The sequence below is a fragment of the Arvicola amphibius genome, chromosome 1, assembly GCF_903992535.2.
Source record: "Arvicola amphibius chromosome 1, mArvAmp1.2, whole genome shotgun sequence".
Classification (NCBI taxonomy): Eukaryota; Metazoa; Chordata; class Mammalia; order Rodentia; family Cricetidae; genus Arvicola; species Arvicola amphibius.
In genome coordinates this window covers 52,320,362-52,348,204 of record NC_052047.1, presented here as the reverse complement: position 1 = coordinate 52,348,204, position 27,843 = coordinate 52,320,362, and the positions used below count along the sequence as shown (strand labels likewise).

The window sequence follows — 27,843 nt, the reverse complement described above, 5'->3', positions numbered from 1 at the left end:
TTTAGACAGTTAAACAGTTGTGTGAGAGGAAAATCTTACCATGAATCTTACTCATATTTGCAAAATAGGATCCAGACCCAATGTGCAAGCATACTTAATATGCATTTGTATAACCTTCAGGCCCTCATTGTGAGATTGCTCAATCTTTTTCCAATTCAGTCATTTTTATTAGATGTACTTAAGTTGCACAACCCTCACATAAATTTACTTAAAATGTAACAATCCTGGGTTATTTGGAAGGTGTGGGAATAGCAGGTTAACCAGGATGCTTAGAAAATATTACAAGCTGGTTATGGGTAAAGTAATTTTCATTTAAATAGGTGTCACATGATAATTAAAAGCATAAAGACACAAAGCAGGCATCCTGGTTTCAGATCTGCTCAGCCACCAGCTAGTTCTGTCACCTTTGGAGACATGATGTTCAGCTCTTATGAGGCTTCAGAGAACTATTATATAAGTGTCTGTAATATTTGTAAATGGTACTTCACTCATAGTGTCAAATAGTTTTTACCCTTATTATTTACATTTTTCCACTAAAGGAGAAATGGTCCCAATTGCCCGAGGACACTCATTCCATTAGAAGTAGGACAAGCAAAGCAACCTATACCTCTCAGCATTATCCTTAGTAATACTAATGTTTCTTATTAAAATACATCTATGAAAAACTATCTCTCAATATGCCAGAAGCCAAATGGTTATAACTATTGCCTAATAATGTAACTAATAGCAATTCCTGATACCTTTAATATGTCTCCCTTTTATTTATATAGCTTGTTTATTGAGTGTCTAAAATTTATCATATATTCACATGAACACTTGAAAATATATAGAAACCAATAACATATGACCCCTACTTTAAAGTAGCTTACAATTTAGCTTGCATTAAAGATGTAAAACTTGAAAACAAATGAAACGTAGAACAAACAATAAAATGATTGGTAAGTAAATTGAGTTTCTGATGAAATGACCTACCTCTTGCTTCCCAGCTGGAACGCTGCATTAAGGAGCAGAAAATGTTAAAGGTCTTGAGCCACTCAATTTTACTGCACCAAACACCTTCATTAGCAATGACATGTCTGGATTGATTGTCTAAAATCAATATGTGAGCAAGAGCTCATTCCTCAGTAGATGTAAGCCTTTTCTTCTCAATTTTAAAGAGGAAAAAAGGTGACTCTGTATTAATATTTATAATCTAATTAAGGCCAATGTTTATAGAAGATCCATATAAAACCACTTCAAGTTGCATATGCTCTCAGGGGGAGCATCCATTGGATATGACCTTCACTCTGTGTATCTACTAACTTTGTTATGTTTATCAAAACTTTAGTATTTCAGTTTGTAACTTTTGGTACCCTGAATAAGATTTACCTCAAAGAAGTTACATTTTTGTTGATTTTTGGCATTTTCTTGCAAGTGACATATTAAAATGAACTAAATCAAACTTTTGCTTAGGATTTGAGAATATATTGTATGATTTTGCTGATAAACGTATTGATACTAATACCTGACATTTAACTTGTTATTCAGTGCCTGCTTTTAAAATGACTTCTTCTTGAAGCAAAACTAACTGTGAAATGGGGAAATATAGCATTAGCCAGAGAAAACTGAAGTGTGTTGTTGTAAAATAATTTATGAAAGATTTAATAAAATAACTTCTCAAACATTTAATAAAACAAAAGCAGAACTCCAATCCAAATTTATCTTAGTTTAACCAAGTGCTTACAGTAAAACTCAATAAATCTCTTTGGAAGAGGGTCATTTTCTTAATTACTTTTTATCATTTGAAATTAAAATATAATTATCAAAAGCTCTAGTTCTAGGGAATTCAATGCCTTCTTCTGACCTCTGCATATATTAAGAAGATGTGTGCACAGATTTACACATAGGAAAAACAACCATATACATAAAATAAGTAAATCTTTAAAAGGGTGTAGAAGAATAAAATGACATCATTTGCTTCCTTTCTTTTCCTGTCTCCAACCCCTCCCATGTGGTATTTTCTTTCTCTCTTCCAAACTCCTGTTTTCTATATTTCTTTATAGTTGATACATTTTTCACTCCTAAATATGTAAGTACAACATGTACAATGTATAAAATGTAGGTACATTTCTTGTATGTACATGATTTCAGAAAAACAAGGTGGTATGAGATAACCAATTGCAAAGTTCTTTGCTAGGGAAGATTATTGTTCCTGCTCTCAGCATTCTTTAGTTGCCTACAGTTCTTTATACAAGGCTATGGCCCTGTAAGATTTTCTTCTTCTAATTAGCATGTCTAGTTGTATAGTCCTATCATTTCTAGGAGACACAGTGTTGTTCCTCTGGTTGATAATCTTTCTGCTCATCCTCTGCAATGCTCCCAAGTCTTAGGTATAGTGTTGTAGATGGATCAGTTTGCTGGGTACTGCAGCATGACTTCTTTGCATTTGGACAAGTTGTAGTTTTTGTAATAGCCTATCGGTTGCCAAGAGAAAAGTATGTGGTGAGAGGTGGAAGTTACATTTATCTGTGTGTGTAAGAATAAGTATTTAGAATGTAGTTAGGGATTGCGATAGTATGGGAAAGTGGTAGTTGTAGATTCTTCTGTTGGGTCTAAGATGTCACAGGACCTGGGTAGTTTGCTAGATTTCCAATACCGAGCATTATTTCTGTCTCGTTTGTGGGACCTCAAGTTCAATTAGAGAGCTATTAAAGATACACATGCTCCACTGTTTCATTCATGCTGGTTGTTACTACAGTTCATATGCATTAGATTCTCAGGGTCCTGTGTCTAAAACGCATGAAGGAAGGAGCTCATATTTTTATACTGCAGAACTTTATTTAAGCAGTGAATTACCTCCTTTGCTGATTTTAATATTGTCGAACGATGAGATCATTAAAGGTGTAGAAGGAAAAATATTAATTGTCATGCCCATTTATTTTTGCTTTATTTACTTTGTGTGTCTGTGTGTATCCCCACTCAGGTATGTGTGCATGCACATGTATGTCATAGCAGGAAGTCAGAGGGAAACATTCAGGAGTCAGTTCCCAGATTCTGGGAATAAAATTCAGATCATCAGGCTTTGGCAACAAATATTTTTGACAATCTATTCTTCCATCCCTTAACCCACATATTTATTTATTTATTTTATTTTCTATTGATTTTTTTGAGCTATACATTTTTCTCTGCTCTCCTCTCTTCCTCTCCCCTCCCCTTTAACCCTCTCCCATGATCTCCATGTTCCCAGTTTGTTTAGGAGATCTTGTCTACTTCCCATGTAGATTAGATATACACTTATTTTTTAAGTGATATGTGAGACAGTGTATCAAAAACCCCTGCCAATGTGAACTCTTTTTAAGTAGTGTGTGTGTGTGTGTATGTGTGTCTGTGTGTGTGTGAGAGAGAAAGAGAGAGAGAAAGAGAGAGAGAGAGAGAGAGAGAGAGAGAGGGGGGGGAAGGGGGAGGGGGAGGAAAGAAGAAATCAGGAGAGAGAGAGAGAGAGAGAGAGAGAGAGAGAAAGAGAGAGAGAGAGAGCGGGAGAGCAGAGAGGAGAGAGAGGTGCTGTTTGCAAGTGTATGCTCATGTGTGTGCATCTTTGCTTATGGACGCAAAAGATTACTTCCTCCATGACTCTCTGCCTTTTTCACTGAACTGTATGTATGTACATAGCTCATGGATTTATCTAAGCATTTTAGCCAAAGTGATTTAAGGATCCAACTGTGTCTACTCCTTCGGTATTGGGGTTCCAGTCATACATTGTACGCCCTAGCTCTTACGTGGACACTGTGGATATGAATTTGTGTCTTTACACTTACACAATGGGCACTTCGCTCTTTGAACCACCTCCATAGCCACAGTTGTGGAAACTTGTCACTGCTCTCCCAAATATTCCAAACATCCTCACATTTCTCAACAATATTTTAAACTTTCCTCAAATAAAACCTTTTTGGTTTTGGTCAACAAACAGTGGGATATGATTAGATTCTGGTGGTGAAAATATTCAGAAATATTGGTGCATTTTTCTATTAGTTTCTATACTTGAACTTTTGAAAATTTAAATGTTAGTACCAGAAAATGAAGCAATCATTTTTTTCAGCCAGTGTTATGCATTCACATTCACAAATTATGTCTCTATCACACCCCACACATGTCCATGCTTGAGCCTTTCCTAAGCCATCTTAGACAGTATTACAGTATATTAGGTCTTTAATGTTTAGTATTTATTGGTTTAACCCAACTTCTTTTATGACATCTTTTGCCTATGTATAGAATTGTGGGAGTGTTCCTAACACAGCAGTGAGCATTTACCCTGCTAAGATTTTGGGCCAGTTTAAGACCAAAGCTATGTATAGTTTAACACAGTTAAAAACCCATATAACATTTATTAAAAAAATTGAATCAAACTTCATCTTATATCTTAATCTTCATTGTCTGTTAGCATCCATTCCTTAGTATTTCTACTTCTATGCATGTCATGAATTTGTATAAATTATCTCAAAGGTTTTTAGAAGGAAAACGTGATAGTGGTTGTGGGTGTGAGTGTGGGTCTGTTGTGTGGGTATAGGTATGACAACAAATAAAGAAAACAAAGTCAAATTAAAACAGCAAATCAGTGTACATAATAAAGGTTGGAGGACGGAAAGGTAAGGGGGAAATGATGCAATTATGTTACATTCTCAAAATCATTTTAAAAAGAAAAATGTATAAATGGAAATTTCTGTCCTGCCTGGTCCCACAACCATTCAGTGCCAAAGAAACAAAGAGAGGCTTATATTACTTACAAACAGTTTAGTTTATTAGCTCAGGCTTATTTTTAACTAGCTCTTACAACTTACATTAACCTATAATCCTTGTCTATGTTTAGCCATGTGGCTTGCTACCTTTTCTCAGTGAGGCATCTTGCTTCCTCAGCATCTGGCTGGCGACTGACTCTTTGCCTTTCCTCTTCCCAGAATTCTCCTAGTCTGGTTGTCCTACCTATTTTTCCTGCCTGGCTACTGGCCAGTCAGCATTTTATTAAACCAATATAAGTGACAAATCTTTAGAGTGTAGAATAATGAAGGCAGAGAGATTGCACACACACACACACACACACACACACACACACACACACACACACACACACACATATATATATATATATATATATATATATATATTCCCAAACTAGCTCAGAACTAAGAAATAGACCAATGTTTATTAAAAGGTAGAACTTACAAAGTCAGAATTCTCTGCTTGAACAATGGATGTAGGTCAGATCCAAAGCAAACCAAACAGCAAACAGGACCCAAGGGGAAGCAGAGAGGAAAAGGGGGGCCAAATGCGCTTCTGCATCCAGGTAAATAGACTGTGAGGTCATGCTCCAGTAGGTGGGTAGTTGTTAGCTATACACCTTCCGGCAGCACAATGGTATTGCCCCACAGCAATCAATCAATCAATCAATAAATCAATCAATCAATAAATAAATAAATAAGTCTGTCATATTGACTGTTAAGCTTTTTATTTAATGTATTAATCCCAGCTCTCAATTGAACAATGATTTCTTCACAATAATACAGCTCAGGGAGCATCCCTCTAAGAAAGGAAAGTATATTTTCTATTTATTAAATGTGAAAAAGTACAGAGATCCTATCATGTTGGTTCTTGTCTTCTTCAGCATCTTAACTCTGATAGATGCTAATGTACTGTGTCACACTGCAACAGCCAGCAGTCCTGCAGAGCCTGTAGAGGAGGGTTAGGCTTCTTTTTGATATCATTTGGAGTCCCAGACTGTCTCTTGGTAAATGGAACTTTTATGTCCTTTGGAAGTAAGACAAACAAATGGAGTGAATGTGGCTGCATAATGAGCATACTCTTTTTCCAGTTCTCTCTGTGAGGGTACAGATTTATTGTGTCCCGATCCTGAGAAATCAAAATTAATTTTATCTCCTTCAGAATATCCTTTAAAAGTTAATATCTTTAATGTCTGCTCTGCATGTCTCTTCTGAAGCTGGGTTTATTAAAGTTTGTATTTGAACTATGTTTCAAGTTATATTTATTTTTTTCCATTGCAGTGTGGAGACAATCAATGATGGAAACTTCCACATTGTGGAGCTTCTGACCCTGGATTCGAGTCTTTCCCTCTCCGTGGATGGAGGAAGCCCTAAAGTGATCACCAACTTGTCAAAACAATCTCCTCTGAATTTTGACTCCCCACTTTACGTAGGAGGTGAACTTCCTTCCAAATCCAGTGGTCTTCCAAATCTGTGCTTCTCATTATAGAACAAACCTGAAGTTACTGGTGCCTGGTGCCGTGATCATTGACACTGATCACTCACTGTAATTGGATGAGATGGAAATGTCTCTTAAGGGACCATTCAGTCATCCTGGTTCTGGGTCTAATTCAGTATGTCATCAGTCAGAGAAGGACATTAGTTCTTCATCTATGTCATGCTAGCTAGGTAATTTATATATACTGTCATTTAATTTCATTATTGTCTGCAGACAGAAGCAGAAAATTGGTTAGTGATTAAGTTAGAAAATTATAAAATAAGATTGGGGAGACACCTAAGTGTATAAAGTGCTCAAGAACCTGAGTTAAATACCCAGAACCCATGTGAAATGCCAGGCATTGTGGTTTGCTTACAACTTCAGTGCTGAAGAGTTTGACAAGCAGATCTCTAGGGCATAGTAGATCTGTTTGTCTACCTATCCAACTCTGTGAGATCCAGGGAACCTATTTCAAAAGAAAAGAAAGGTACAGAGATCCTGAGAAAGGATACTAGAAGTTGTTTTCTAGCCTCCACACATACATGCGCATACACATGTGTTCATACACCTGAACACACACACACACATGATTAAACAAGTTTAGTACAAAGTAGGAAGGAGGAATCTCCAGTCCAGCTCCCTTAAAGATCAGCTCAACCCAATGTTGCCATGCTGATATTTCTGGAAGTTCATCAAAGTTCAACTAATAGATAAATTGTCATTTAAGCTCAATGAAATAATCAGAAGCTCACATTGAAAGATTTTATCAGACTAGTAGGAAGTATATTTGCTTAGATTGGCTTTCATAGTGAAGGAAAAAGAGAAGACCTTGGCAAGGTGGACTGGGGCTAGGAATGGGACAGTCTTCCTCTAAGCAATAAGAATGAAGAAGAAGACAAACAGAGACAGGCAGAGAGAGAAAGAGATAAAGAAGTCCACAGGAGAAAAACCTATGAAGAGTAGAACTCTACCATTGTCTGTGTCTGGAAGAGAAAGTGTGAACTAGAGGCAGAATTGCAAAATTCAGGGAAAAGACAATAAGGCATGTGATTTTGAATTGAAATACAATAAATTAAATCATCAAGGTTGTAAAATTAACTTATTTAACAGATCACTAAAGCCTCTAAACAAATCAACACACCTCAGGATAAGTATTTTTATGATGTTCTCTATCTCTACAAAAGACTAACTTCAAGATGCTATTCAATTATCTTTTTATTGATTTTTATTGAGCTCTACATTTTTCTCTGCTTCCCTCCCTACCTCTCATCCCCTCCAATCCTCCCCCAAAGTCCCCATGCTCCCAATTTACTCGGGAGATCTTGTCTTTTTCTACTTCACATGTAGATTAGATCTATGCCAGTCTCTCTTAGGGTCCTCATTGTTGTCTAGGTTCTCTGGGATTGTGGTTTGTAGGCTGCTTTTCTTTGCTTTATGTTTTAATCCTTCCAAATCTTCTATGAAACTATTTCTTGTAATTGTGACTTAAATTCAGAATATTTCCATTTTCAATAATTTCAATAATTAAAAAATATAATATTGATGCTGCTATAAAAGGTTTGGAAAAATTCTGTATCTTTCATTCAAATCTATCAATGCTGATAGGGTATCTACTAGAACCACATAAATAGATGATCAGTGTCACAAAATTGAAAAATAAATGTCACTTCTGGTCCCAGCATCATGAAGCATACAGACACATTTCTGAGTCACTGATGTGGCATTACAATTGACATCTTGAAGATTGACTATACTCAACAAACTAACTGACCTCACCAGTACATAGGACTCACAACTATGAGTATTATGAGATACTTTTTTAAAATTAGTTATTTGAAATTATGAGTTTTGATTGTATCCATCCCTCTTTTCCTTATAAATCTATCACGCTTTCCCTAGCCACCCACATCTGTGTCCTTTTTTTCTTAAACAACAAAAACAAAGTACAGTTTGAGCTGCCCACAGTTGTTCAGTGTGTGATAACTTCTACTGGAGCTTTTGCTCAATTTACCTGGAGTATCACTTAAATAAGACTTCCCTCTTCCAGTACAAATTATTGTCAACAGCTCCTAGGATATGGGTGGGACTTTGTGCCACCTTCCCTCTCCGTTCTGAGATTGCCTCTGGCTTAAATTTCTATTTTCACCTATTCTGCAGTGAACAATGTTGCCTTGCAGTGTGAAAAGTGAGCCTTGAGGGTCAACCATGATGGCAAAGGGATGAGTTATGTATTTTAAGCATTTGCTGTAACCAACATAGTGCTTGCTTCTCTTTTAAATAGTTTTTATTTATATGGCATTGCTTTTAGTGGTGCAACCTATCATTTTCAGAGGAAATTGAAGTAAAACCAGAAGGTAAACACTATTTTCTCTTTTGCATAGTCCCAAAGGGACAGCCTCAATAATTTTATAAAGCTTTTCCAAATTTGCAAAGCTAAATTATGGTAGACAATTATTTACATCAGGTCTTTCTGACCTCAATGCAGCCTGCGTTGCCACTTACTTTTTTACAAAATCAGCAAACATAATGGCTTAAGTAATACGGCTTTGCCTTTTCTTCTGAATGTGTCCTTGACTTGAATTTATGGTGCTTTTATTCAAAAATATTTCAATGAATGCTTCAAGAGCTAATGCTTTAATGCTTCTAGAATATGGTCTTTAGTTTTTAAAAAATATATAGATAAAATTGTTTGAGACAGAACATTTTTTTAAATGGGGGAAAAATTAAACTCCCAATTTAAAAGTGCTAATCCTCCCAGACTGGAGGTCTCAGAAGAATCCAGAAGCACCTCTGAGTATTCAGGCCTAAGGGAAACCACCTTGGTATTAGCCTTACTGCCCAAGAACACACTCAGCCCATCTACTTCTTCCCCAGATTGTGGTCTCAGTGGTGGTTCTGACTGTAAAATGCAAGGAACCCAGAAGACCACATTCCGACTGTCACATGGCAGAGGCAGAGGAGCTGAGTCAACAAAATGAAAACAAGGTTAAGTCTAGTTAAAGCCAGAGCTGTGCCTGAGGAGAGTACCCTCATATATCCTAAACATTGGTCCTTTACAGAAGCATTCTCTGGAAAAAAATGCAAATTGGTAATTCAGCTAAGCATGTTCCTGTACTGACTATCTGAGATATTGTCTTTATGTAACATAAACTAGAAGAATGTTAATGTTTTTCCATCTAATAATCCAACTAGAACACTTATTATAACTGTCAGGAGAGTGGGTAAAACAAAGATATACGTGTCTAGACAGATATTACCAAAATAGTGTTACCTTTGGACAAAAGATTTCAGTAATGATACTCTTCCCCGTAGAGTCATTTTAAAACATAGACTGCAAAGGCGCTTTAAAAGATCCATTTACTAAGTTATTTACTGTTTGATTGATTTCCAACTATAAGTCCACAAAATGCAAAAATGTCTTAAGAAGCAAAATCTTGGATTACCAGGTTTGACTGAAGCAATGGTATTTATGGTTCCAGGCCATCCTCAGCTGTGTTGTAAATTACAGCTTCAATAAATAAAGATCTGCTTCTGTTTATCAGCTAAAAACCAGTGCTCTAACTCTGCATTTGAATGTTCTACCCAGAATAGTTCTTGGTTACAAGGGTTATTCAAGGTAGAGCATGTGGTTAGTATGTTAGTGGAAGGTGTATGGGTCCAATCCTCACGTCCAAAAATAATTGAGAAAAGGTCTTGATTTTATATGCTATTGAAAGCTGAGTCTGTATATGATGTGTAGCTGTGTTGTTTTATAGATTTTTTTTTAACCATCAAAACTACACCATCTGTGGTTGTAAGTTTTTGGACTAAATGAAACAAGTTCATTCATTGCTTCTCCCTGCTGAGGAACTTTGCCAATCTCAATTTAGTCTGGATACTTGCACAAATAAACGTTGTATCTCCATCAAAATGGGCATTAAAAATAGCTTTGGAAGAGGTTCATTTTTAACTGTATTAAGAAATGACCCAAAACGAGGGTCCTGTTTGTGATAGGTAAACACAATTTGGAAAGACTTTCCCCCACAGGAAAGAATTTCCTGTCGGTGGTACTCTTCTGGAAATGGTCCTGTCTGCCTCAAGCTTGGTGTGGTAGTACTCTCCATGGCCAGACATAGATCTATAAATTAAAGACAAAGAACCCAGGACCTGGTCTAGTGTGGCTGTGTGCCCCCGCATCAGAATCACCTGTGCTGCATTTAGAATTTTGTGCTTGTCCTCTTCCACCTAAGATCAGCATCTCAGGATAGGGAGGGACAGAAAGATGCTTTTTGAACAAACACTTGTGCGAAGCTAACGAATGACTGCACTTGGTTAGTTTCTTGTGGTAGAGGTGAGGCAACTGAGTCCCAGAACAGGAAAATAACTAGCCAGGGTATACTCCCTAAGTAACTTTTCTCCTTGTGGTATCAGTAAATAAATTTGAAGAAGAGAGGGTTTATTCTATTCTAGAGTCTGAAAGTACAGTGCATCTCAGTAGGGAAGTCATGACGTATGAAGCAGCTGGTCACATCGAAGCAGTCAGGTAGCAGTGAGGTGAATGTGAACACTCACTGGTGTTTCTTCTTTGTATTGAGCCTTAGATCTAAGCCCCTGATTCGTTAACAGCCATGTTCACCATCTGTCTCCTTGTTGTGTTAAACCTTTCCGCATATACCCTGAGTTGTATTTCCCAGTGAAGGATTATTTAGCCTTTGAGCACGGATGTGAGAATTAAGAAAATTGAAGTGTGACAACCCATCTTAGTAAGAGCATCACCATTCCCTGGGTGGGGATTCAAGATTCTAACATGTATAAAGTGAGCTGAGTTCTGGCTTGCCTCCATCTCTGCTTCCTGATTCTACATGTGATGTATAGACTTTGTTGCCATGATGGACTATATACTCTTGAACTGAAAGTTGAAATAAGTCTTTCTCCCTTGGGGTTGCTTTTGTCAGGGAATTTTACAACAGTATCAAGAAAAGAAACTCGGATACACAGTGATTATAAATCATGTTAGCTTGTTAATGAAGATTAACCACTCAACCAGTATAGAGACTCGCCCTCTAGTCTAGTGGCTTTGTAGACCTAGAAGACTGATTTTGGTGCCTGTTAAGACTCAAATGAGAACTTTTGTCTAGGAAAGGTAATGATGGCACAGAACGAGAACCCCAGAATGTAATCGTCCCCTGGAGAGTGGAGCCCAATTTATAATCCCAATCAGTAGTTCAGATCAAACTCCCAGCACAGTTGAATCATTAGCACTGACAGGAAAGTTATTAGCGCAGAGGCTTCCAAACTCCTCCCCTCCCCTCATCTATTGTCCTAGAAGCTCTTCTGTGTAAAGTACTGTCGAGGAACTATTTCAGGGTCTGGATCGGGCCATGAAAAGATTCTTCAGCTTTGCCAGAATAGCAGTTACCAGATGACTGTCACTTCTGGGGTATATGCTCCAAGATTACTAATGCTGTTTGTGATGGAATGTATTCTGTATTTTCATTATTATTATTTGATATAAAAGCTTCATGGTATGAATGAGGTGTTATGCTGATTAAAGCAACCATGAACTCTTCAGGCAGAGACATGCTCAATTAGCAGGGACACTGTCCCTGAGGTGCTGAGTTAGTTGCTAAATTAGAATTTTACAAGTTTGAGGTGGGTTCCTCTGAGTCCCTCCTCTCACTCCCAGTCTTGGTAGACTGAACCTGGGCTCCAGGATTAAGAAGATTAGGCAGTCAGCAAAATGCTGACATGGTTGCCATGGAGCCTGTGGCTCAAGCTCTTTAAGCTCCATCCTTTGATTTTATAATTTGAAAAAGAATTAATCAGAGAATTATAAACTGTGACTTCTCAGTGTGCATGGTGTCTGGTACAGACTCATAGGGAATGGAAAAAAAACAATGACTACCTCTCGTTTTTCTTTAAGTAGACTTTTTTGAAGATTTAAAAGTTAGAATAACTTCCTACAGCTTACCAAAATGCAAAACAAGATGTCCAGCTTTTCTCTACCTCCTCATCGGAGCACACATATTCAAATTTAATAGAAATGGGCTGATGAACTTCAATATTTCTCCGTAGCAAATGACCAAGGAGCCTGTAAAGATTCTGAACTGGCATGTTGTTTCTTTCTAGGCATGCCTGGGAAGAATAACGTGGCATCTCTGCGCCAGGCCCCTGGGCAGAACGGTACCAGCTTCCATGGCTGTATCCGGAACCTTTACATCAACAGTGAGCTGCAGGACTTCCGGAAAGTGCCCATGCAAACCGGAATTCTGCCTGGCTGTGAGCCATGCCACAAGAAAGTGTGTGCCCACGGCACGTGCCAGCCCAGCAGCCAATCAGGCTTCACCTGTGAATGTGAGGAAGGGTGGATGGGGCCTCTCTGTGACCAGCGAACCAATGACCCCTGCCTAGGAAACAAGTAAGTTCCAGAGGCTTGGTACTCAGTGTGTATGTTAAATTCTCAAAGCAAATCTAAGAGAAGAAGGCAGGAGGTTGGTAGGGCATAGGCAGGGGATTAGAGAAATCAACACATCAGAATTCTGTCCTCTGTATTCAGACATGTTTTTTCTTAACCACCATACCTTCTGAACTTGTGTATCAACCTGATTTTCATTGCTCTGTTTCTCCTTCACTGTAGATGCGTACACGGCACCTGCTTGCCCATCAATGCCTTCTCCTACAGCTGTAAGTGCCTGGAGGGCCATGGCGGTGTCCTTTGTGATGAAGAAGAAGACCTGTTTAACCCCTGCCAGCTGATCAAGTGCAGCCATGGAAAGTGCAGGCTCTCTGGCCTCGGGCAGCCCTACTGTGAGTGCAACAGCGGATACACCGGGGACAGCTGTGACAGGGGTAAGCTAAACTCCTCTTCCCAGAGCGGAGTGACATCAACCTCATCCCTGGTGAAAGGGGCAGAGGGCAGCCAGCGAGAAAACACTTGGGCTGGGCGTGGCTTGTGGCTACTGTTGTTGATTGGTTATCACGTGGTAATGCAGTTCCCGACCGTGAAAAGCATTAAACTCCCACCTTAACGTTTTTCCATGGCCATCAGACATCTTACCGCCACCTGACTTGCTGGGGAACGTCTCCTTTCGCTTCTTCAGAGCACAGCTGCCCAACTCAGTTTCAGCATCCACCCGACCCCCTTACCCACACGTACTACTAATGCAGCCTCAGACACAGAGATCACGGAGGTGGTGACTCTGCTCAGGTTTCAACTTTGACCTCAGACTCGACTGATTTATCACAGTAAATTATACAGGTGAGAGGGATGGAAGCCGGCTGAGTTTTCAGGCCACCTCTTCCTGCTTTGTTCCCGAGATCCGAACTTGCCTGGCCTCCAGCTGGCACGGATTTCGGTGCATCAGACAATACGATGAACGTGCCTGCGGGAGCCTTTAGCAGATGGCTCTTTTTTGAACTACTTCATACTAGCGTAATTTATGAAGTTAGTGGAATGTTACTTGTATTAAGTAACATATTGGATAATATTAAATTCTGGGCCTAATAAATTAAATTGCATTCTCTATGAAACTGCTCCCCGTGGTAAACAAAACCAGCTGTTAGTCCTGTAGAAACAGAAGATGTGTATTTTTTTCTCCTCTTTTTTTTTTCCAATAAAGGAAAGGATTTAGGAATCCAATTTTCTTGTCAGAACAAACATGTTGTATTTATTGTCTACATATACAGCATACGCATTGCTGGAAACAGAGGCCTAAATGATAAATTTCCAAGGAAGACTAGATCATGCCATCAGTCCGTTAACTGGGTCTCAAGCATCACACTAAAATGGCAGTCACTGAGTGGAAGGAAGGCCAGTGACAAAATGGAGATCTTGACTCTCTTTCGGTCACTCTACCAAACCTACAATGTCTGTCTTTAAAAGTGCTCATATCTCCTTGTTTTCTAGAAATTTCTTGCCGAGGGGAACGGATAAGAGATTATTACCAGAAGCAGCAGGGTTACGCTGCCTGTCAGACAACAAAGAAAGTATCTCGCTTGGAATGTAAAGGCGGGTGTACTGGTGGGCAGTGCTGTGGACCTCTGAGGAGCAAGAGGCGGAAATACTCCTTTGAATGCACAGATGGATCCTCCTTTGTGGACGAGGTTGAGAAGGTGGTGAAGTGCGGCTGCGCGCGGTGTGCCTCCTAATTGCATTTCTGGCAGCCTCCATCTTGGGCGAAGGTTGTACACTTCTTGACCATGTTGGACTAATTCATGCCTCATAATGGAAATATTTGAAATATATTGTAAAATACAGAACAGACTTATTTTTATTATGATAATAAAGACTTGTCTGCATTTGGAAAAAATAATAAAAGACACACTCATACTAAAGCTTCCCCTACACTGGAGAAGTGTGAAGAAAAGCCACACTTGGAGGCATTAGTGCAGCGGTGGGGACCACTGCCACATGGAGCCATCTCTGGAACATGCTAATAGTAGCAGAAGCACATATACAAGGGCCTAAAACGGGACTGTACACTCACAAGTGATTGCCCAGAGCATAAACCCCATAATCCCCCTTCCCACCAGTGCAGTTCGCAAGAGCACTTCAAGCACAAGCGTCTCAATGAGACTCTGAGGCAGGGGAATGGAAATCCAGAATCTGTAGATAAAGCCAAGGGATGAGAAATATTTTGTGCAAGTTAGAGAGTGTCCTGACATCTGGGTTCCATTCAGGAGAGAAATGGGTGTGGAGTGTTGAGATGTATTTTATTGTCTTTGGCAATGATAGCATATCAGCAGAAACAGCACATGAAGGTGTTTATTCTACCACTTTCCAGTATTAAATTTTTGTAATATAAATGATAAAGCAGATGATTAAGAACCAATAGATTATTGATAAATAAAAAATTAGTAATAATATGAATTTTTGTTTCTATGAGTTCTAAATAGCCCTATACAGTATTCGTTTTCAACGAGGAATATTTATTGTATTAAAGTACATTGTACTTAATGATTTAGGTCATCACTTTGGACTGTTTCTCGATGCTTTAATATATATTAATTTATAATTATCCTGATATTTTTGTACATTTTCAAACTTTAAAAAAAAATCAGGATTTTTTTGGCAATAGAACTAACATAGGATGTTATTTTGTTATCTTGGGATAGGTATATGTTGTTCTTTTGGCTGACTTTGACGTCTAACCACTGATGTCACTGACCTGTGGTCTCTTTCTGGACACTTACAGAGGGTTTGCAAAGGCTGTGAGTAGAGACAGCAAGTGCACCCATCTGCCACATGTCCTCACAGGGAGAAGGAAATTATCTGTAGTAACGGACAATAGGAAGTAGGTGTTTTACAAATTAATTAATAAGATATTTCCCTGCCATGCTTTGGGGGAGGGGGAAGAAAAGAGACTGTTATGTCAAAAACTGTAATTTTTCTTCAAGTAATAAAACTCCTTGATTACCTTACTGCTCCCATGTTAACAAGTTTGCTTCTAAATTACAATGTAGAGTTGATAATGATTTATAGTAGACTGTGCTCTTCTTTCATGAAAATTCCAGGGTGCCCTGTGAAGATGCAGATGTTTCTTTAAAAGAAAACCCCTTTTTAACAATGAGAATTATGCTTTGTCCTTCTCCAGACTAATATCGGTTGCACTACTGATGTTTGTAAATTAAAAGATATCTACTTCATTAACAGCTTGGCCGTTTTCTTAGAAACTACCTCACTTTGCACGTGTTTCATTAGGAACTTGATACTGCGGCAGGAAATGAACCAGAAAGGCAACTTATACCTTTATGTTAACAAAAAAAAAATTGCTTTGAAATTAACGTATTGTCACATGGGGAGGCTGCATAAAGGAGATAAATAAAATAACATACTCTTTGCTAGGGAAAATGAATATTCAATTAAATCCCCCTACCAAAAGGAATTATGAGATGAAACAGCTCATATAATGGGTCTTCTTTGGGTCTCACTGCCTTTACGAGAGCCAGCTATCCAGGACTAGCAACAATTCAGATCAAGGAAGTGTCATTGTCTGGGCAGAATATTAATAAATACTTGACCTCTACTGTATGAGGGATTCGTCTCTTTTTAAAACACTTGTGTGTGCATATATGCACACGCACACACACACACACACACACACACACACTATTCCGGGTGTGATCATCCAATCGTATTTCTGTACATATTTAACATTACTTTAGTTGTATTATATAAATATTAAATAACCATTATAAAATATTCATGGGTTCCTATGAGTTGTTTCCTTTTTCAGATGTATTGAATCATTCTTTATGCAAGGAGTCATCTACAAATATAAGATTTACACTTTATGCACCAGATAAACACCATCCTAATGGCTAGTGTTTGCAGATTGCTTATTGTAAAGCAGAACCTATGCTAAGAGTTTTATATGTAAATTCTCCCTCGTCTATGCAAGTGATTTGAATCCCTGTGTTCCCTAGATTATAGCAGTATATAGGGCTGGAAAACAAATAAGCAGGACCCAATACTGGGCAGTTCATACTAAGGTATTTGCTGATGATATAGACACCATTCAGACACAGATTGCCTCTACTTGGGGACTGCTAAGTCTTGAAGCCTTACTTTCAGGACTATTGATCATATATGTTTACAAATATTAACTAGAATTTTGACATTTTGCTCCTTCTTAAAAGAAAGAAGAGACATCATAATGGTTTTCACATGATATTTTTTATCCTTCCTGATTATAAAGTCACAAAATAAAGTTCTATTTCTGTGTGACTTGAGCAGTGTTAGCTTCACAGGGATCATATTTTAATTGCCTTCCAATCATGAGCATTGAAGGGAGAAAATCCCGCAGCTGGAAAATTATTTGCAAATCACACAAATTAAGGACAATTATTCATATTTAAAAAAAGTGCTCTTGATAACCACAACACTCTTTTTAATAAAAAATACTATCCTACAGCTTTTATGATAGAATTCAATTTTTAAAAATACAAAATTAAAATTGTCAGATACAATAATGTTCACTTGTAATTTAATACATAAAGGTCTTAAATACTCCTAATAGGAGTGAAACACCATCAAGGAACTGGAATGCAACCAACTTAAAAATGTGATCAGGAATAATAACCACCTCAATCTTGGAAATGTTTTCTGACCATACACTGAAATTGCTTCTAACCAGTAAAAGAGCATCTCTTGCTTTAGTGTTACTCTGGGCACTTTTTTTAAATGGATGGTATTCTTTGTCAGCAACATTTCCATCTGGAGAAATGATTAAAAGACTTGAAATGAATTCAGAACAAAAGGATCTTGAACTTTATGGCATCATCTGCCTCATGTACTGACCACTATTTCTGAAGTGATGTCCATAAAAGCATATAAGCTATAAAAAATATATGAAGTTTTACATGAGATATTACATAAAGGAGAGGAAGCTATAAAAGTGTAGAAGCTATTTTCTTTCTTAACCCTCTTTGGGTACTCACAGTCATTTAACAGATGATTTCTGTTTTCTGTCTCCTATCAATTCCTAGAAAAGATGGCTGACATTTCATGTAGTTTCAGATAAAGCATACAAGGTCTGCCATATTAGTGCTTATGCTTCACAGATATGAGCTGAAGCTAGACGAGGTAACTGTTCTGGCTAGTTTTATATCAACTTAATACAAGCTGAAGTCATTTAAGAAAAGGAATCTCAGTTGAGAAAAAAACACAATTTTGACCTGTGGACGAGCTTGTGGTACATGCTCTCGATTTTTGATTGACATGGGAGAGTTCAGATCACAATGAACAGTACCACCTATGGGAAGGTAGCCTGGGTGCTGTTAAGAAAGGAGGATGAATAATCTTTAGGGAGCAAAGAAGTAAGCAGCACTCCTCTGGAGCTTCCACTTCAGTCCCTGCCTCCAGGTACCTGTCTTGAGTTCCTGCCCTGTCTTCCTCTGATGATGGACTGAAAGATGTGGAAGTTTAAGCTAAATAAATCCTCCCCTCCCCAGTTACATTTGGTTCTGGTGTTTGATCACAGCAATAGAAAGCTAACTGAGGACACATAACATCAGAATGTGATGTACCTTTAAATATAGTGGTGTGCTAGAAAAAGAACAGCCAGAATATGGATGTTGCTCAGTTGATATAGTACTTGCTTAGCATATCCAAAACCATGGGTTTGAGCCCCTTGATCTAGCTTGTTTTTTGATTACTGTGATAAGCACTACGATAAAATCAATATGGGGAAAGAATTTATTTCTTCTTACAGCTTCCAGTCTATCAATGGAGGGATGAAGCCCAGGCAGGAATGTAAAACCAGAACAATTATATAATATATATTTAATTCCCACTCTATAGAGAGCAAGACCCAAACTTTTATTCTGGTATGCTAGTTTCTTAACAAGGAAGTATTATTGTCATCCCTCTGTAGTTATTCTTATGTTGACAAATGAGAATAAGGAATATTTTAAAGCAATTCATGAACTCTGAAATGTGGGTGATGGAGGAGCAACAGTTGTTCCCAGTTCAGATGGTAGTTGAAACCAAGGAAATGGGCGAACCAGTTCAGAACCACATCAGAATGAACCAGAGGAGTAACATCCGACTTCGAATAGTGCCTACATTTTCAATGGAATAATTTGATTCCACAATGTAGATAAAAATGGGGTAATTCTAACACAAGCAGGCATGACTACTTAGTCATATTTTAGGGACAATAGAAGATGGTCAGGGGGCAACTGGAAAATATGATGGGATCATACATTTGCCATTCAGTGGTTCAAGCAGGAAATGAAGCAGAACCACAAAACACTGCTTACTGCCTTGTCTGCATGACTCCCTCAGCTGCTTGCATATTGTTATACAAGGACCACTTGCTCGGGAGTCCTGCAGCCCACACGGGGTTGGACCTTCACAAGTCAGTCACTAAGCAAAATGATTTGCAGACTTTCTTACAGGCCAGTCTGGTGGAAGTATTCTCACAGTTGAATTCTCTCTTGCCAGATGACTCTCACTTGTGTCAAGTTGACAATATTCAAATGAGCATTGTTGTCATGTGATAAAACCAATGTTGGTGGTGCTGCGTTGGTGCTATAGCAGCTCTCCATAGTGGGAGGCAGGATGATCTGAAGTTCAAGGTCATCTCTGGCTATATTAAAAAATAAAGCACATAAGTATATAGCAGGAGGTGGAATGGTTCCGTGAGAAAATGGCTTTCAGCTGTGTCAGAAAGGATACAGTAGAATGCAGGAAGGAAGATTGTGTGTAGACATATTGGGTTAGGTTGTCCAAGGAAAGCAGCTGGTCCATAAAACCACAGAGGAAGAAAACTAAAGAATCTAGTGGATCTTACATGTGACAAGCATTGGTTCTATGTGTGCAATGCAATAGTATCTACTTACTGTGTGCTTTCTTCTATTGCATGCCTATTTGCAGTGGGTTTTTCCAAATAACAAACCAAAGAGATTTGCATTTCAAAATAATGGCTTCTTAGCTACACTTAATTCAGTTCCTTGCAACTTCCAAAAGAAATGCCTCTGAAAAAAAATGATATCGAATAATAGCATCAAAATCTTACAATGGTATTATTTCCCAAATCTCACAGGAGTGTTCACAAGCCGAAAGGCTGATGAAGCTAAATTGAAACAACTGCTGACCAATCTGTGCTGTGAAACTCACAACTCACTCTCCCTTTCAGTTTATACCAAACTCAGACACTCAGAAACTAAGTCAAATGGCTACCCCAAGACCCAGAAATATCACTCTTGGATATATACTGAAAGGATTCACATTCACATCACAAAGACATTTGCTCAACTATATTCATATCAGCATTCTTTGTAAGAGTCAGAACCTGGAAAAAAAACCTAGATGCTCCTCAACCAAAGAATGGATGAGGAAAATGTGGGATATTTACACAATGGATTATGACTCAGTGGTAAAAATTATACAATGACATATTGAAATCTGCAGGCAAATGGATGGAACTAGAAAAACCCATCCTGAGTGAGGTGACCCAGACCCAGAAAGACAAATATAGTATGTACTTAATCATAAGTGGATATTGGGCATAAAGAAAAGGATTTCCTCCCTATATCAGAAACTGAAGTGGGAGGATTTTTTATATTAGGTTACTCCCCTTCACTGGTAACCTAATATAATTCTAATAAATATTCTAAACCCTTCACTATACATATGACCACTGTCATTATTTCTTCACACAAGGGTTGGGGTTTCATCACATGAATTTGAGGAGAGCATAAACATGCAATCCACAACCTAACAGCTCTCATCAGAACCAAGAGTATAGTCAAGTTCTCTCTGGCATAACTACAATAGTTTGTGTTGAGAAAAGCAAGAAATAAGAAAACAGAGAAGTAGCTCTCTGATATTTACAGCGATCAATCAGATGATCACAGAAAAGATGGGTACATTAGTGACTAGTGTATTCTAGAATAAAGTACTCCAGAGTATAGCCATTTAAAGAATCAAGGGACTTTTTGGTATTTCAGGGTGTTTTTGGTGGGAATTTTGGGCAAGTCTCATTTCTGAGTTTTTCCTAGTCTGAACAGGGTTTGTGCTTCACTGCTTCTCCATGTGAACCTCTTTCAAAGCTATTTGAACATCCCAGGACATGTCCTCTGTCCTCTTACAAATAAAACAATGCAAGCCATTCCATGGGAATATAACTGTCAAGGCTTATCCTTGAAAGCCATTGCCACTATACCTGAGATATTCCATAAGGTGAAGATTCAATTCTGATTCATATTCGGAGGCAACTGGACCTTCACATAAATAGCAAAGGTGAGAGTTACTGGAGCCAACTCAAAACTTGAACCCTGTAAATACTAAGACCAGTGCCAACAATTGCATAGGAAATGACAAAGAAAGAACAGAACTTATCCAAGACCAAACACTAAGTAAAATGTGCCTGGTATCTCTCTATATGACAAAGCTCCTTGCCATTACTACTTATACTGAATCCTTTTGCTGTTTTTAACAACTCGAGTATTTTTTTCACAACAGACTATTACCACATAATATCTAATGCTTTCATCTTCAATATTAGAAACAGTCCAAAATATATAGTAGTTTAATAAATCTTGACATTAATGATTTCAATACAGAACAGAAAATACTGAACAAAAATCATGCTGATTTAAGTCCTTGTGAAGCTTATCACATCACAGGATTTGACAAAAAGTCAAATAAAACCAGAAATAAATAGGTAACTTATGGTAAAGTCTTTGAGCACTACTGTAGTAGAAGACACAATAATAACAGGGAAGAAACTACTTAGGGAAAAGGGTTCAGTGCAGAGGTAAGGTCTGAGCTAGTGAAATGAGATAGAGGACAGTTAAGTCAACCAAAACAAAACAAAACAAAAAAAACCCAAAACAAACAAACAAAAAACACCCCAGGTAGGAGAATCACCCTAAAGATCCCAGTGTTGAGAAAAATCTCTGTGATCAACAGAAAGTCCATGGTAATGCTGTGGCTTAGTTAGGAAAACAGAGGGAAGCAGAGGTCACATCAGAAAAATTCAATTAGGGAAAAGATTTGAATTATTTTCAAAATCTAAGAATTTTTTGGAGATGCCATGGAGCCACTGAAGAAATAACATGCCAGAGCATCGCCAGTAAGCCTCAGCCTTGTGGCAATATGGATTATTAGTATGAATTAATTTAATTGTGAGAGCTAGTCAGTAATATGCCTGAGCCATTGGCCAAACAATTACAATTGGGAAAAAAAGAATTTATTGAATCCTCCTGAATATTAACTAAAAACATACTTTGCCCTACTAGTACTCATATTTTCAAAGGAACTTGCTCTTCATTAACTTCCCCCTCTGGGAAGTTCCTACCATGCTCTTATATACTTCCTTCCTACCAATAGTCCCCCTCAATCCAGTAAACCCCTATCTCTACCTACTGGCAATGATTATTCTGTGATCACATTGTACAGTCTGACTTTACTTCTGGAATGATTTCAAAATGATGACAGAATGAAACTGCTCTTTATTTTTAGTAATTAAACATGAGCTAGACCTGGTAGCACAGTGTTTCCTGGTCACTTGTAGAGACCCATATATATGAACCCACACATGGTTCATAGGTCCCCAAAATGACATCTTTGCCCTTTCTTCTAACCCAAAAAAATCTGATTCTGGAGTCGCTCCCCCACATAATTTGTTCAAAAGTTTCCTGTGCTAAAACAGGAGTCTGAATTATTATTAAATAATGAGAAAATAAATATTCTCACACTTGTGAACACTTGGTTTCTTTTGGAGCTGCTCAATTATGCCTCAACAGTCAGAGACAACACATTAGTGAGTGAAGAGTTACAATTCAATAAACTTTCATTTATGGACATTGGCATTTATATTTCAAGTAATTTCCTTTTTCTATCATAAAATCTTTATTTGATTTGTTTCAAATATTTAAAATGTAAAAAACTCATTTTTAGCTCATATAGTACAAAAAAGGCAACTCTTCTCTAGTCTTTGTTTGCTGGCACAGGGGAGGACAATTGATATAGAGAATAAAAAAACAACTGTGGCCCTTTATTTAGAATGAACTAACAATCATGTCAGACACCTATAAATAGGACCAAATGGGGGAAGTACCATAAGGGCAACATTGTCAAGGAGCCAGGAGCATTAGAAAAAGAATTCTGTCTAAATGAATGTCACCTTACAGTTACTACATTGTATATCACACTGGAATAATATGAAACCTGGTTAGTATTAATAAAACAATATCTCAAGGACTCTTGCTAAGGACTCAGTAAATACAAATGGACATGTGGGACACTAGTCATAAGCAGGTGCTTATTTGTGATGGCCGATAATGTCCTTTTAGGCCCTCTCCATTCAGACATAAATTTTTCAAATGATTTTTTCTGTCTCAATAACTGAACTCATTGATGGCTAAAGTCTTGCTCTCAGGGAACCTTTCTTACTGTCTCAGGACAACCACAACAGAAGGTCAAAACAAATCAAAATGCAGAGTTGTAGAATCTAGTCCCATTGGACATACTTACCAAACACTCCAGCACCTAAAGCTCTGGATATATTAAAGGAGAGAAGTAGAGACTGTGAGAGCTGGAGGATAGAGGAGCTTGCTGTGAGATAGTCTCTTCTGGTAATATCAAAAGCAACCCCCATAAAGTCCCAATGATATGAGTGCTGAAACTTCCAAACGTATGTTGAATAAGAATGATCCCAATGAACATGCCAAGCTAGACAGGAAATGCCCAGGAGGCCTCAATACTCACAATGAACTATAGGTAACTGAGGAAAGCTAGGAAGAGGAGAAGTGTTCTTCCCAGGGAAGAGCACATCAATTAGTTTTCCAGAGGCAAATGCTCAGTTCCAAAAACTTGCATACAAGTAGCATTATCTAGACTGAGCAGGTTATATTTAAGAATGTGTATGTATATATACAAACAAATATGCTTGCCACAACAATTAGTAAAATACAAGACCATCAATTATAAGGTGAGCAGAGAGAGATATATGAGAGAGTTTAGAGTGAGAAAAGGGAATGGAGGAATTACATAGTTATTTATAATCGCAATTTTTATTACAAAAAAGTATCTCCTTTGTTTGCATGTTAGCTGTCTGGGTTCCCTTTACTTTCCTCACCAAGCTGTGTGTTTTCCACATCTTTCTGCTACATTCTCTTCCCTCTCCCTGTAATCCTGGCTAAGAGTTGTGAGGAGGGTCCTTGTGACAGCCTACATGATATGCTTACTTGGAATTTCCTCCACCAAATAACCAAGCCCATTACTCTTTAATTGAGCCTAACTCCTATTTTTCAGGATAGCAGCAACATGTAGCCAGATGATTTGCAGATGTAAACTAGATGGCCTCTAGCCCATTTCCTGATTGAGTTTTATTCCACATCTGAAACCTCATGACTGTGGTCTTTATTGTCTACATTTCTATCAGCATACTTATGTTTTGAACTCTCACCAGAATGTCTTATTAAACCCTGATTACAGGATTCTAGAACTTCTCCGTCATACAGCTGCAAATCTTTGCACTTTCCTCCCACAACCCAATTCTAAACAATCCAATTCTGACTAACATAGGCATCAACAGTCCCACTTCTGCAGCCAGCCATCTATGTTAGTCTCTTTACTCATTTCTGTGATAAAATACCTGATAAGCAAGAACCTACAAGAGAAAGGATTTATTTTGACTAATGGTTTATTTTGACTAATGGTGCAAATTCATCACAGTAGAAAGCCCAATTGTGGGAAAAGCTCAAGATGTATGGTGACCAGAGTATTAAGCTTTTTGTTCCTATCTCCAGAGTGTGGGAAGCAAAGAGATGACAGCAGGGACCCAAGAATTATCTACACCCAAGGATCTGCCCACAGTGGATGACTTCCTTTAGGTAGGCCCCACCTCCTACAAATTCCACAGTCTCTCTAACAGTATCACCAGCTGGGGACCAAGCGTTCAAATACATGAGCCCTTGGGGACCATGTTACATCTAACCATAACAGGAGTCAAGCAACCCTGAGCCAAGTCCTGAAAGAATGGGCCTAAAATAACTGACTTTTCCCCTGTAAGTTGTTGATCTTCTCACATATTTTGCCAATAATGGAAAACATAGTCTTAGCAGAGTAGAAACATGAGCATAATTATAGTATCTATGTAATGGGGTTGTTACAGGAGTTGAGTGGATTATATATATGGAGAATACTTAACACAGTGTGTGCCAAGTAATTAGGAGTCTTTAATGTCTGCTATTGTTAGCTATTAAATTATAATAGAAAGCACATAGAAATTAAAGATGAATATATCTGTCTTCAATAATCAGCACATTTAATATCTCCACGTGTTTTTTATATGTACTAATCTCAGTTCTCCCTCCCTCCCCTTTTCTCACTACCCCCACTTTTCCTCACCCCAACCCCCTCTGATCTTCAGAGAGGGTAAGACCTTGGGTAGTCAACGAATTCTGTCTCATCATCACATTGAGGCAGAACCAAGACCCTCACCCTTGTATCTAAACTGAGCAAGGTTTCTCTTCCTAGGAAATGGACTCCAAAAAGCCAGGTAATCATGGATAGTTCCTGGTCCCACTACCTGTAGCCCACAAACTTCCAAAACCACCCACTGTCACTTCCTTTCAGGGGGGCCTAGATCAGCCCTATGCAGATTCTCTGGTTGTCTGTCCAGAGTCAATGAGCTCCCATTAGTTTGGACCAGCTGTTTCTGTGGGTTTCTCCTTCATGGTATTGACCATTTTGCTCATATTATTGCTCCTCCCTGTCTTTGACAGGACTCTGGGAACTGTGTATAGTGATTAGTTCCACAACTAACCACTCTGCATCTGCATTTCTGCACCTACTTCCATTCATTACTGGATGAAGGTTTCAAGAGATCATGTATATTTCCCCTTCCTAGGCGGATCCATGTTTCTCTTAGGGTCCTCTTTGTTACCTATCTTCACTGGGGTTGTAGACTATAGGCTGATCACCCTTTGTTTTATGCGTAATATCCACTTATGAGTGAGTACATACAATATTTGTCTTTCTGGGTCTGAGTTACCTCACTCAGGATGGTTTTCCACTTCCATTCATTTGCCTCCAAATTTTTTTAAAAAAAATTTAACCACTGAGTAGTATTCCCTTGCATGAATGTATCACATTTTCTTTATCCATTTCTTGGTTGATGGGCATCTAGGTTGTTTCTAGATTCTGGCTATTATGAATATATGAGCACAATTGAGAAAATATTCTTGGGTATAAGTATGTCTTTTTTGCGTATATGCCTAAAAGTGGTATTGTTGGGTCTTGAGGTAGATTGATTCCCAATTTTCTGAGAAATCACCATACTAATTTCCAAAGCAACTGTACAAGTTTGCACTCTCACCAGTGATGGAGGTGTATTCTCTTTCTCCATATTCTCCCCAGCATAAGCTGTCATTAGTGTTTTTGATCCTAGCCATTTCGACAGGTGTACGATGGTATCTCACAGTTGTTTTGATTTGAATTTCTCTGATGGCTAATGATATTGAGCAATTCTTTAAATGTATGTCAACCATTTGAGTTTCTTCTCTTGAGATTTCTCTGTTTAGATCAGTATCCCAATTTTTAATTGAATTATTTGGTATTTTGGTGTCTAGTTTCTGGTGTTTTTTGTATATTTTGGAAATCAGACATCTTTCAGATGTGGGGTTGGTGAAGATCTTTTCCCATTCTGTAGGCTGACTTTTTTTTTTGTCTTGTTGACTGTGTTCTTTGCTTTATAGGAACTTTTCAGTTTCAGGAGGTCCCATTTATTAATTGTTGTTCTCAGTGTCTGAGCTACTGGGGTTATATTTAGTAAGTAGCCTTCTGTGCCAGTGCATTCAAGTGTACTTCTCACTTTCTCTTCTATAAGGTTTAGTGTGGCTGGCTTTATGTTGAGGTCTTTGATCCATTTGGACTTGAGTGTTGTGGATGGTGATAGATAGGGGTCTGTTTACATTCTTTTACTTGTCAGCCTACTGTTATACCAGCACCATTTGTTGAAGTTGCTTTCATTTCTCCATTTTATATTTTTACCTTTTTTGTCAAAAATTAGGTGCTTATAGGTATGAGAATTAATATCAGGGTCTTCGATTTGATTCCATTGATCCACATGCCCATTTTATGACAACAGCAGGCTGTTTTCATTACTGTAGCTCTACAGTAGAGCTTAAAGTCAGGGATGGTGATGCCAGCAAACATTCTTTGTATAGAATTGCTTCATCTCTCCTGGGGTATTTTGGTTTCCATATGAAGTTGAGTATTGTTATTTTGATGTCTATGAAGAATGGTGTTGGGATTTTGAAGGGGATTGTATTAAATCTGTAGATTACATTTGGTAAACTTGCCAAAGGTAGGTGTTAATCCTACCTTTCCAAGAGTTCAGATCTTTCCATTTTCTGACATTCAATTTCTTTCATCAAAGACTTAAAGTTATTGTCATACAGATCTACTTGTTTGATTAGAGTTACCCTAGGTATTTTATGTTGTTTGTGGCTATTGTGAAGAATGATGTTTCTCTAAATTCTTTCTAATCACATTTTCATTTGTTTATAGGAGGGCTACTGTTACAGGGAGAGAAGGGGCTACTTGTTCTTCCCGGCCACCTGACTAGCTTGCACCTGAAATAATCACACAGAAACTGTATTAGTTAAATCACCAATTGCCCATTAGCTCTAGTTCTTATTGGCTAACTCTTACATATTAATTTAACCCATTTCTATTAATCTATATATCATCATGTGGCAGTGGCTTACTGGCAAAGATTCGGTGTGTCTGTCTCTAGCGGCTCCATGGCATCTTCCTGATTCTGCCCTTCTTTATACCAGCATTCAGTTTAGTCTTTTCCACTTACCTAAGTTCTAACTTATCAGACCAAAGCAGTTTTCTTTATTCATTAACCCATAAAAGCAACACATAGACAGAAGGACCTCCTACATCATTTCTGTTTAAACAAAAAGGAAGGCTTTAACTTTAACATAGCAAAACTACATATAACAAAATAGGTATCAAGCAAGAACTACAGTTACAATATTTATATATAATTTATCTTTTATCATAACTAAGGAAAACAATGACTGTAACTATCTATCTGTTCTTCAACTCCATTAAAGACTCCAGAAGGATATACTACCTAAGTAAACAGGAAGTACATTGTAAGCAACTTC

The 27,843-nt window shown here is 38.0% G+C and overlaps 1 protein-coding gene across 4 annotated transcripts in view; it reads left to right on the top strand.

Annotated features, from left to right (window-relative positions):
- Positions 1–14,355, top strand: part of Slit2 (slit guidance ligand 2) — a 346,008-nt gene extending 331,653 nt beyond the window's left edge. For all 4 annotated transcript variants that reach the window (XM_038332274.1, XM_038332272.1, XM_038332275.1 and 1 more), the window contains 4 exons: positions 6,033–6,187; positions 12,337–12,625; positions 12,845–13,056; positions 14,114–14,355. In XM_038332274.1, coding sequence (XP_038188202.1) covers positions 6,033–6,187; positions 12,337–12,625; positions 12,845–13,056; positions 14,114–14,355 — 898 coding nt within the window. The remainder of the gene's footprint in view (positions 1–6,032; positions 6,188–12,336; positions 12,626–12,844; positions 13,057–14,113) is intronic.
- The last annotated feature ends 13,488 nt before the right edge of the window (positions 14,356–27,843 follow it).